General features: G+C 38.5%; 1 protein-coding gene across 2 annotated transcripts in view; it reads left to right on the forward strand.

Moving 5' to 3' along the window:
• The window catches only part of LOC135750824 (active breakpoint cluster region-related protein), a 208,849-nt gene that overhangs the window by 14,285 nt on the left and 182,402 nt on the right, over nucleotides 1–12,162 (forward strand). The window contains exons 17-22 of one of the 2 annotated variants that reach the window (XM_073812087.1): nucleotides 3,646–3,812; nucleotides 4,106–4,245; nucleotides 4,340–4,507; nucleotides 4,644–4,749; nucleotides 4,904–5,024; nucleotides 7,356–7,447. In XM_073812087.1, the coding sequence (XP_073668188.1) occupies nucleotides 3,646–3,812; nucleotides 4,106–4,245; nucleotides 4,340–4,507; nucleotides 4,644–4,749; nucleotides 4,904–5,024; nucleotides 7,356–7,447 (794 nt within the window). The remainder of the gene's footprint in view (nucleotides 1–3,645; nucleotides 3,813–4,105; nucleotides 4,246–4,339; nucleotides 4,508–4,643; nucleotides 4,750–4,903; nucleotides 5,025–7,355; nucleotides 7,448–12,162) is intronic. The other variant, XM_073812088.1, reaches the window with a different exon arrangement.

The raw sequence follows: 12,162 nt of genomic DNA on the forward strand, positions 1-12,162 counted from the left end.
GTAGGCCTACATTATCAAAGAGCATGCGATCAGTCTAGAGGATTAATATCCAAAGAGGGCGTATTGTCTCTTTTTCATCTACCACAGTCACCATTTCGAAAGCAGGACACATTTCAAAAAGTTTTGCATCTCCTTTCTTTGTTTGGGAAAAAAGGGAGATTGTTGCGCGGGCCAGACGAAAACGGGCTACGTCATCTTGGGCACACACGCTTGTCTCTGTGCAGCTTTCAAACCACTTAAGCATGGACACATATGCAGTACAATCAATTTCTCATACAAATGATTACATTTTACATTTTGTCATTTAGAAGACGCTTTTGTCCAAAGCGACTTACAAGTGAGGTTAACAATAGAAGCAATTATAGCAACACAAAAACAGCAATACATAAGTGCACTGGAAATAGTCTCATCAAGTCCAACACTATTTTTTATATAGATAAAGAGGAAGGTAAATAGAGAAAGAGATAAAGAGAAGGGTAACTAAAAAAGATAGTAAATTTGTAATTAGGAAGTGAGGTAATGGTGGAAGAGATGGGTTTTTAGCCGAGTCTTAAAGACAGCTACAGCGTCAGCAGATCGTGTCACGACCGGCAGATCATTCCACAGTTGTGGAACAGTTCCTGAGAAGGTTCGCGCTAGTGTTTTCTTCCCTTTTTGAGATGGTACCACGAGCCGTCGCTTGGTGGCAGAGCGCAGTGATCGAGAGGGTACATAAGGCTCTATAAGCAAGCAAAGGTAAGGGGGTACTGACCCAGTGGTGGTTTTAAAGGCCAGGAGCAGAGCCTTAAATTTGATGCGAGCTGCTATAGGAAGCCAGTGTAACTTGACAAAGAGAGGAGTGGACCAGGACCTGCGTAGCATGCTCATCTAGGAAAGGTCTAATTTTCCTAATATTGTAGAGGATGAATCTACAAGAGCGAGCGGTGCTGACAATATGCTCCGTGAAGCTAAGCGATCATCAATGACCACTCCCAGGTTGTTGTCGGTCCAGGAAGGCGTGATGGTCGAGGAACCTAGCTGAATGAAAAAGTTGTGCTGAATCTTTGGTTCAGATGATATGACAAGCAGTTCTGTCTTTGCAAGGTTAAGCTGGAGATGGTGATCCTTTATCCAGAGTGAGATGTCCCTCAGACATGCCGAGAAGCGGGCAGAAACCGTGGGATCATCAGGGTGGAACAACAAGTAAAGTTGAGTGTTGTCTGCATAGCAGTGGTAGGAAAAGCCATGTTTTCGAATGACAGAGTCCAGGGATGTCATGTATATCGAAAAGAGCAGCGGTCCAAGCCTTGAGGCACCCCGGTATCAAGACGTTGGGGTTCGGAGACGTCACCTCTCCAGGATACCCGAAATGACCTATCTGGCTCGGAGAACTGACTGCAAATAGTTTTCATTTTCTTCACAAAAAGTAAGCAAAATCATCTGTCGTTAGGTCGGATGAAGGTGGAGGGGCAGGGGGACAAAGAAGGGTAGAGAAGGTCTTGAAGAGCGTGTGAGTCAGTTGAGTTGTTAATCTTTGAATGGTAGTATAGGGTCTTTGCAGAGGAGACATCCTTGGAGAAGGAGGCAAGAAGAGACTGATAGAGGCAGAGATCAGAAGGATAATTCGATCTGCGCTACTTCCTCTCTGCAGCCCTGAGTGTGGACCAATGCTCATGGAGAACCTCAGTTAGCCGAGGAGCAGGAGGTGTGACCAAGGCCGGTTCAGATGTCAGAGGGCATAATGTGTCTAAGCAGGATGTAAGAGTGGAACAAAGTGTGCCAGTGGCATTGTCACTATCTTAACAGAGAGAGTTGGCTGGGAGTGGGGAGTGTGGAAGCAATCACAGAGGATAAGCGGGAGGGAGAGAGCGTGCGCAGGTTGTGCCGGAACGTGGCCAATGGGGGATCATATGGAGCGACAGGGGGAGTCAGGTCGAGGTTGAGAGTAATGAGGAAGTGATCAGATGTGTGAAGTGGGGTGACCTGGGTGTGGTAGGTTGAACAGCAGCGTGTGTAGATAAGATCTAAAAAATTACCAGACCTGTGTGTTGGTGAAGTAGGGACTCGCTTGAGGTCAAACGACGCAGTCAGGGTGTTGAAGTCAGCTGCCTGTGGTTTCTCCAGGTGGACATTGAAGTCACCAAGTACTACTAAAGGGGTACCATCCTCAGGGAATGAAGACAGAAGTACATCCAACTCCTCCAAGAAGTGTCCAAGTTGACCTGGGGGGCGATAGAGAACTAAAAAATGGATTTTAGTAGGGTGGAAGATAGAAACAACATGCGACTCGAAAGAGTTGCTGTCACATGAGGGGGTTTGCTGTTGGAATTTCCAGTCCTTTGGGATGAGCCGACCAGTTCCTCCACCCCTTCCTGTTGTGTGAGGACTGTGTGAGAAAGTGTAGTTGTTGGAGAGGGCAGCCGGAGTGGCAGTGTCCTCTGGTTTAATCCATGTCTCAGTAAGTGCTAAAACTGAAAGGCCAGAATGTGAGGCAATGACAGTAATGAAATCTGCTTTGTTGACAGCAGATTGGCAGTTTCATAACCCAATGGGAAAAGAGAGTGAGGCAATAGTGGAAGGAGGGAGAGTGCGGAGGTGATTAATATTTCTCCCGCGGCGACGTGATACAACAGATTTACGAGTTGTAATGACAGTAGAGATTTGAAAACGCATAGTAAAATTATAAGAATAGAAAGTGTACAAGAGAGGAAAGTAAGAGTGCTAAATAGATAAATAGAAAAAGTTAGTACAAAAAGTGCAATACTCAAGTGCCGGTGGAGTCGCACAGGTAGAGTCGATGGTCTTTACACTCTTCGGTCTTCACACGACAAGGGCTGCACGCAACCGCTGCCGCGGTGTACTGACTGCTTTGATAAGTGCTTTAATTGTGGACTGAAATTCAGCAGGCCACGCCCGAAAACAATCAAAAACAAGTTAATGGCCGAAACTACTACTGTATTTACTGTAATACACTAACGCACGTGAGGACACGCGAGAACAAACGCGGATTGCAGCAGCACGTGAGACAAAGGTAAACAAGAGAGTGTTTCTTAGCAACGACACTGCGCTAAAACTTCACAAGTGTAAAACCAAATACACTTTCACGTTTCTGTGGACTCCTGTTGATATAACTGCTTCACCTGAAGACTGAACTGTTTACTGCTGTTTAAATACTTTCCTGGCGTTGGCCAAGCCCGGAAACAATCAACAACAAGTTAATGGCCGAAACTACTACTGTATTTACTGTAATACACTAACCCACGCGAGGAAACGAGAGAACAAACACGGATTGCAGCACATGAGACAAAGGTAAACAAGAGAGCGTTTCTTAGCAACAACACTGCGCTAAAACTTCACAAGTCTAAAATCAAATACACTTACACGTTTCTGTGGACTCCTGTTGATAACTGCTTCACCTGTTGATTACTTTACCAGACCGTCAGGGCATCAATAATTCAAATCATTTACAGGCCATTCACAAATTAAGGATAGAAAGTGGCGAAATGTCTGCAGGCAAATGTCGACATGCACCATCCGTTAACATTTTTTTACTTTTAACTGATACTAAAAAATTCTTACCTTCGATTAACTTTTCAATATGAATATCCCTAGTTTGTTTAGATAATACTAAAAAGCATAAATAAATGATGTATGTGTACTTTACAGCTAAGCTCTGACAACATGTTAAAGAAGTGGAAGAAACTTACTTGTTCTTTGGCGGAAATTGAGGTAACCTTGTCAATCAAGTACTTGCCCCACCCTCTTGAGCCTCCTAGCTCCACCCCCCTCATACCGGAACCAGTGTTCTGCGTGCAGATTGGACAAGTGGCAAAGTAAGTTTACAATTCAAATCATTTTTACAGAAGTGAGATACGTGTTTTACTACAAGGCAGTTGAACATCTGTCTTGCTTCTGTCAAGAGGTATTTATGTGCTGACATGCACATTTTTTTAGAGAGAAAATGGAAAAATACATTTCCTCAAATTTTGTCATTTGAATGGAAGAAAAATTTAAACAAAGGCAAAACGTTTCTAAGCGTAATCCTGTGTATGCATGGGTTTACATTGCTATGCTTTAGTTATAAAACTGTTTTCAGAGGTTAGCATTACCTCTCTTGTGTGTGCAGGCAAGAGGGTGTGTTAGTCCCTCACATTGTCCGTTCCTGTGTGGAGGAGGTTGACAGGAGAGGACTGAATGAAGAGGGCATCTACAGAGTCTCAGGAGTTAGTAGAGAGATACAAGACCTCAAGCAGGCATTTAACACTAGTGAGTGTGTGTGTGCTGTATACCTATTTAAAACATTCTAGGGACATCAGGAATAATAATGTTATGTCTTTATATCTGATTTGCACTTTGTCAGTTTGTCTCTCTCTTTGTGTATTTATGTGTTTAGATTACCGTGAGGCTGTGAGTAAACTGAGGAGTGTAGATATAAATGCAGTGTCAGGGACTCTGAAGCTGTACTTTAGAGAACTTCCTCTACCTCTCATTCCCTCAGATCATTTTCAGGCCCTCTCAGCAGCACTGGGTGAGTCTCTTACATATATGAATATATAATCATCAATGTCAGGCCTTTGTATATTGTCACAATAGACAATATGAGAAGAGAAAAAAATAGAGAATGAGTGATTTTGAATACATGTCTCTTTCTCTCATTGTGGCAGACATTGCTGACCCATGTGTCAAGGCAAACCATTTGCTGGCTCTCTTGCAGGCCTTACCAGATGTAAATCGCAATACTTTCCTTTTCCTCTTACACCACTTGAGACGGTATGCTACATCACTTCCTGTGATCTGATAACTGTCAGGACACTGATTGAGTTTCAATCCTTATATGAATTTTTATACTTGATGGACGTTAATAACAGAACAATGTTGCTTTTCTGTCCCTTACACTTGTCATACACGTCTTTGTTTTACTTAGAGTTGCAGAGAGGCAGGAAACGAATAAAATGCCTTTGAGTAATTTAGCCACAGTGTTTGGTCCCAGTCTCTTGCGCCCCCCAGTGGATCGTGTAGACATATCGCAAGAAGTGGAGGTTCAGGCAAGTTATTTTTGCTTCTTTGTTTTAAAATAAATAGTTATGAAATACACATTTAGTGCAAACTATTGGTGATTATTTGTATATCAGTATATCACTCATTTAGTTTTCAGCACACAGGAAAATACAATAAATTGTTATGTAAGGGATAAAGTAAATACAGCCGGTTGTTATTGCAGAAAAAAGCTTATTTTGTGATAACAACCTTCTGCCTGTTCACTATGCCACTCATTACACAGCTATTTACCTCATAAGTTAGGTAAGGAACATAAAATATTGATTTGAAATATTTATTTGCTCATTTTTAATGAATGCAGACCTTCTGCAAACCACTGAAATCTCTAATGTTGTTTTTACTTAAAAAGTCAAGTAATCATGGGTAAAATGTTGCATTTTGGACTGATAATATAACAATCTTAGTTTTTTAATTTATAATCTTACAAAAACCATGAACATAAAAATTGCAAGTGCAATGAACTTAAAATGATCACTACAAAATTTCACGATGAATACCCATAAGCCTTGCCCCTGATTTTTTTTTTTGTTATTTACCCTTGGTCAAAAAATAAAAACTAATGGGACATATACAACAGTTGTTTTACAATCTTTGTAGTATTTTTAATGTTGTTTTGTTGTAAATTAAATTTTTTTGTGAAGTCACAGGTTATCAGTGCTTGTTTAGGTATACATGGACCCTGTTCAACTCATTGTATTTTTCTCCACTAAATTGAACATGAACAGTGCAGTTAGTTATGTGCGTCTGTGCATAATTAAGTTCACTCGTTTGATTGGGATAGAGTCAGTCCTGAATTCCTTTCATTACACCTTGTTACACAAAGTTAACTTAGTTGTTTAAGTGCACTACACGAATTCTATGTTTGATGAACTTAAGTTTACTCCACTTTGTGGTCATGTAGACTAAACTTAAATATACACGTTTTTTGGAAACCCATTACTCAATCAAAGGGGACATTTCACAAGATTTTTTTAAGATGTCAAATAAATCTTTGGTGTCCCCAGAGTGCGTCTGTGAAGTTTTAGCTCAAAATACCGTAAAAAGATAATTTATTATAGCATGTTAAAATTGCCACTTTGTTGGTGTGAGCAAAATGTGCCATTTTTGGTTGTGTCCTTTTAAATGAAAAATGAGCAGATCTCTTGCCTAAATGGCAGTGCTAGGGTTGGATAGGTAAGGGATAATCCACGGCTAGCCATGCATTAAAGGGTTTTAATGCACGACGTAGAGGCGAAGAACCACCCGACGCGTAGCGGAGGGTGGTTGTCTCTGCGAAGTGCATTAAAACCCTTTAATGCATGGCTAGCCGTGGATTATCCCGCTTATACCTTGGTTATTTGCCAAGTTAAAGCTGTAATTAATGTTAACAGTGTAATTTTTTAACAGACGGGTAAAAATAACGGTCATTTTCTTAAGTTAAGGCTCGCACTCCATCCGCTTTAAATAAAGTAGTACTGAAATAAAACCTGCACACTTTAAAGAGAGACGCACTTATGTCTCTCTCTCTCTCTCTCTCTCTCTCTCTCTCTCTCTCTCTCTCTCTCTCTGCAAGAGTAACTGTGTTACTATGGTTACCAATGTTTATAGTAGCAGATTAATTTCTAACTGTAATCAAACTGACTGGAACTACCTGTGCATTAAATGGTTTTAATGCACACCTTCCAGCCAATCAGAATCGAGTATTTAAACAGACCATGGTATAATGCAGATTAAGAGGTCTAATTATTACAATAAAATCCCCTTCTGACATCACAAAGGGAGCTAAATTTCAATGACCTGTTTTTTCACATGCTTGCAGAGAATTGTTTATCGAAACTAAGTTACTGGGTTGATCTTTTTCACATTTTCTAGATTGATAGAAGCATTGGGGACCCAATTATAGCACTTAAACATGAAAAATGTCAGATTTTCATGATATGGGAACGAGTTTACTCAATCAAAAGAGTTCAGTCAACTTATTTGGGTTTCAGTGAAGGAAAACCAGTTTAGTTTAAAGACGTTCAATTGTCACGAACACACTCTTTGGTTTAATAATTTGTAAATATAATGTCATATGTTATTAAAAGCGTATCTAGCATCTGAATTGCCTTGTGTTATTAGTTTTGAACTTATAACAAACCTGCCACTGCTGGCATTTTCACTGGCCAATTAGAATTAGGCATTCCAATGAGCCGTGTAATAAATAACATTACGATTATGATAGTGGTTATGATGGCAATGTTTAGGCTGAAATTGTTTTAGGAATAAACCCATGAATTCTTTACCTGAAAGCTCTATGAGTAAAACATGTTGATGTGTGGCCTTTTTCTTGGTTATAGGTTCAAGTGATAAATCACTATCTGCAGTGTCAGAACCTTCCAGAAGCTCTTCTTACTAAACCTCTGGACATAGATGAGCTAACAACAACAGAATAGCAACCCGCGTCGGATCACCAAAATGTCTGAGACTGTAAAAGGCTATGGATTGAAAGATGACCAAAACGACTTTATTTGTATAATTTGCATACAAATTAGGTAATTCGTTTATCAAATGTAAATGTATTTATTTGTTTACGTTTCATATTCTCAGCCTATGGTTGATTGTTGGGACAGGGTTTGAGGAGTCAGCTGTGGAAATGCAGCAGAGGGCATATTAAAGTCATTTTTTTGGGGGGGTGCCCAAGCTTTTGCATGGTGTTCCTTTTCCTTTTATATATTAAAATCAAACAAAAATAATACACCAAACTTGCTTTAAATGTTACCTTGATGGTTTTGGGGGATAGTTTTATCTTCTCTTTGTTCACATGAGTGCCCCTAACTTTTGCATGGCACTGTACATTTGTAAAAACATATGTATAAATTTCAGGTTTCAATGGCATTAAAATAAACTGACATAACTAAAAACTGGCCTTGTTTCTGTATCTTATTGGTTTTGAATTTTGATTTATCAAAATGTAGACATTAATTGTTGATACCAGTGTTAGAGAACCAGTATGCTGTGTAGACTGTCACCTCAGCCTGCCCTAAGAAATGACTTGACAAAAAAAGTATGATAAAACCCTCCATTGGCTGCCTTAAAGAGACAAAATCTCTGGGTGGGCCTAGAGGGTGATAGGGGAGAAAGGTGAAGTGAGACACTTGTAATATCCTAACACAGATGGCCAGTTCACTCTCACACACACACACACACACACACACACACACACACACACACACACACACACACACACACACTTGCAGGGGTCACCAATAGCTTTACCGCTCTTTCCCCAACCCCTCACCCACACCTCCATGGAAATCAATCCGTTACAGTTCAGCTTCAACAAGACCAAGTTCACCATGGCATGAACCAGTACTTCAAAGCGATCCATGTTCCTAACCTCCCCTGAGTTGGCTGGGTGTTGCTTTTCACCTCAGCTTATTCCCCACCTGGCCAGGGTGGGACTCGCTCTCCCTCCTTCTGCATGATTTTGACTTTGATCCATAATCCCAACTTGGAAAAGCGCTGCTGTTCCCAGCATTTAACACAGGAAAAGTGCAGCAATGTCAGATGTATGCCGTAACGCCATCCAGACATGCCCCGGTTTCAATGGAGCATCAAATGGTTAATGAAAGAAATCAGTACTCCTAGAGTAAGGTTCCTGTGGTTAATCACTAATGCATAGGAGACAAACACAAAGGATATTGTCACTAGAAAAACAAAACGAGAATAATTGATTAAATAAAAATGTAAACCATGCTGCTCAAGGGTTTGAATCGAGACCCTTTCTGGAAGGAGAGGTCTCGTCTCCATCCTGTTTTAGGTTATTCCCTCAGAGTTTAATCAATGCTGGGAAGGTCTTTCATTTAGTTTGAGAATGCACAACTGTTAGAATGACTTCATCTGTGACGTGTATGCGTGTATTTGTGGACAAAAATATTGGTAGCTTTGGTAAATATAAGAAAGCTGTGTAAATAAACCTACAATAAACCTTTTGAACTTCAATTTAAAAAAATACAAAAATGATATGGTTCATTGATAAAAAAAATTAAAAGTTGTGTGTGGGGGGTTATCGCATCAAAATGTTTTTCTCAAATACACGTTTGCCACAATTATTTCCCCCTGTTCATGTACTGTTTGCTTCCTCCATTTGCAAGGATAACAGCTCAGAGTCTTCTTTAACAATCTCTGATGAGGTTGAATAATTCCATTTTTTTAAGTGATCTTAGATTATTCCTCCATCTAAACATTCTCCAGACCCTTCTTCTCCTCTTTAGTTTCTATACGAAGTGTTTGGTTCCAAAACGTTTTTATAAAGGCTTAAATCAAAACAAACCAACTGCAGTTAATTGGAATGCACAAAGATTAAAAAATAAAAAAAACGAAGTTATACCGTTTTGGAACCAAACAGATGATTGTTTGAACCAATGTCTTGATGGAAGATTTAACCACGACTCATTCATTATAAGATTTCTAGCCGAGCAAGTCAGGTTTTGACTTTTTTATCTGTTGGTATTTGATATAATCCATGCTGTCAGATATGACTTGCTGTGGATTTGTAAAACACGGAGACAATCTCTTTCACTTCTTCTTTTATTGGTCACTTGGTGTTTGATAATAATAATCTGAGAAAAATCCGTAAAATAACAGTATTTGGCTGCAGAACATTTAAAGAAAACATCTGTAAAATTATTGTTTTTGGACATCATTGGAATTAATAAATTGTACTTTAATTTTAAATTTTTTGTTTGGAATCTGCTGCTGCCAGTCATTTGACCGTTTTTTTACGGATATTTTTTACAGTGTGTGTGTGTGTGTGTGTGTGTGTTTGTGTATACACTGTAAAAATTCCTTGTTTAACAACTGAAGAAGCTAATTTAACTTAATTTTTATAATTTTTAACAACAACTTATTAGTCAAAAAAGTTTAAATTAATTTTTAAATTCAAGTTGATTAAACGTAAAAGTTTAAGTGCAACAGGGAATTTTTTTAAAATACAGACGTAAAATATATATAAAAAACATGTTAAATTTGCAATATATATATATATATATATATATATATATATATATATATATATATATATATATATATATATATATATATATATATATATATATATATATATATATATATATATATATATGGCTATTTCCATGTTGCTGGAATGATATTTATCTATGTAATATATCATGTTGAATAAATATCGCATAGAAAATCACAGAAAAGTATAAATTTTTTAGTAGGCTATGAATTTTACATAAAATTATTTTAACAATTCACTCTAAAAAACAAACGGTGCTATATAGCACCAAAACAGTTGCTTTGGATCGTAACGATAGAAGAACCATTTTTAGTGCCATATAGCACCGGTGAAGCACCAGTGAAGCACCTGTGTAGAACCATATAGTGCTATGTAGAACCATATGTGGTGCTATAGTGGTGCTATATGGCCCCTATATGGTTCTACACTGGTGCTTCACTGGTGCTTCACCGGTGCTATATGGCACTAAAATGGTTCTTCTATCGTTACGATCCAAAGCAACTGTTTTGGTGCTATATAGCACCGTTTGTTTTTTTAGAGTGTTGCTATCGCTTACATCTAATGAAAATATTGTTTTACATATTTGCTTAATAGCATGATTACAATTAAACAATGCATATGGTTAAACTGTGGATATAACGGTTCATAAAACAATAAATATAACAACCTGATTGTTTTCACACTTGCTTGCTAATGCATTTTGCAATAATAACCTATTTATGATGTGTCTGTACTGCTTGTAATAATATATTTAATGTCAGGCTGCTTTGCAACAATGCAAAAGTGGGAAAATAGCTATAGACCCTTTTACTGTTTGTACACAATGATGACGTGGCAGCGTATGCGCGCGCATTTAGGCAACGGAAGTATCGTAAGAATCAACAGTGAAGCAACACAAACAGTAAGTTATTTTAAAAAAATTGACTTTATCAACATTTTCAACACAGCTACCAGATCCGTGTACTATAGTGGAGTGGATAAAAGACGTTAGCAGATGGCCAAAAATAAAGTTGCCAGATACATATATACGTATATTAGTATATTATATTAGTGCAACCAAACGCAACAACGGGACATTTTGATGTCGAGAAACCGTTTTAATAAACTTTCTGAGTTGCTACCACGTTAGAACCAATGGGGAATAACAACACTTCTGTTGCCCAAATGCGCGCGCAGGCTATTTGATCACGTGAGCTGTAAAAGGGTCTATAGAAATAGATTTGAATTAAACTGAAAACTAAAATCTGAAAACTAAAGCTCCATAAGCATATTTATTATGGTGCATTTTTATATAGACCACTTGGTATCCAAATGAAAAAGCTATATTTTATTTTCATGTGTCTACTATGTCTTTACCATAGTAATATGTGTGTATAAATTTGGTTTACATTTGTATGTTGGAATGAGGTACAGTAAATGTACCACAGCTGGCACGGGCTTTATTAGAGGTAAAATGGAGCAGGAATCTTGTTGCCATGGATGTAGTGTGTTCAAATGAGCGTCATGCATGCAAGAGATCAACTGGATTGACCTCCTCACTCTCAGGTTAACAGAAGCAGTGTGTGTATCTGGTTTCCCTGTGCCTGTATGTGTATGCGTGTATGATGAGCGTGCTGGCAACATGTTCACAAAGGATTATTAAACACTGAGGGTCAATTTATGGTGTCATTACTCACGCTGTAAGAAAAAAACAGGAAGGAGAAAGAGTGCAGTATAGGTTGTTGAACTTCGTCTCTTACAGTACTCCAGGCCTCATGTCTCGTAAAATTGCCCCCATACCAGCCATTAAACATAAAAATTATGCTTTTGCTGGGGTTTGGGACACTGGAATGGGGTGTTCTTATATTTAAAAGAACTTTATAAGAATGTTCTGAAACATACAGGTGAATTTTTTTGTCTAATGTGTCCAAAACATCACACATGTCATGTATCAAGACATCTCACAACTGTGTTTCTAAGAGGACTCAGATAGTGTTAAGAGTGTGCTATCTGATATGCACACTTGGCTGGTAGACAAAATAGAGGACATGTGGATATTAGAGCAGAAGAATTAAGTAAGACTTCCTGCCATGTTATTCATAAGGCAAGCAGAGGGCAGTTTGATTCTTCAAGCTGTGGGAGAT

Source organism: Paramisgurnus dabryanus, chromosome 2 (genome assembly GCF_030506205.2).
Source record: "Paramisgurnus dabryanus chromosome 2, PD_genome_1.1, whole genome shotgun sequence".
NCBI lineage: Eukaryota > Metazoa > Chordata > Actinopteri > Cypriniformes > Cobitidae > Paramisgurnus > Paramisgurnus dabryanus.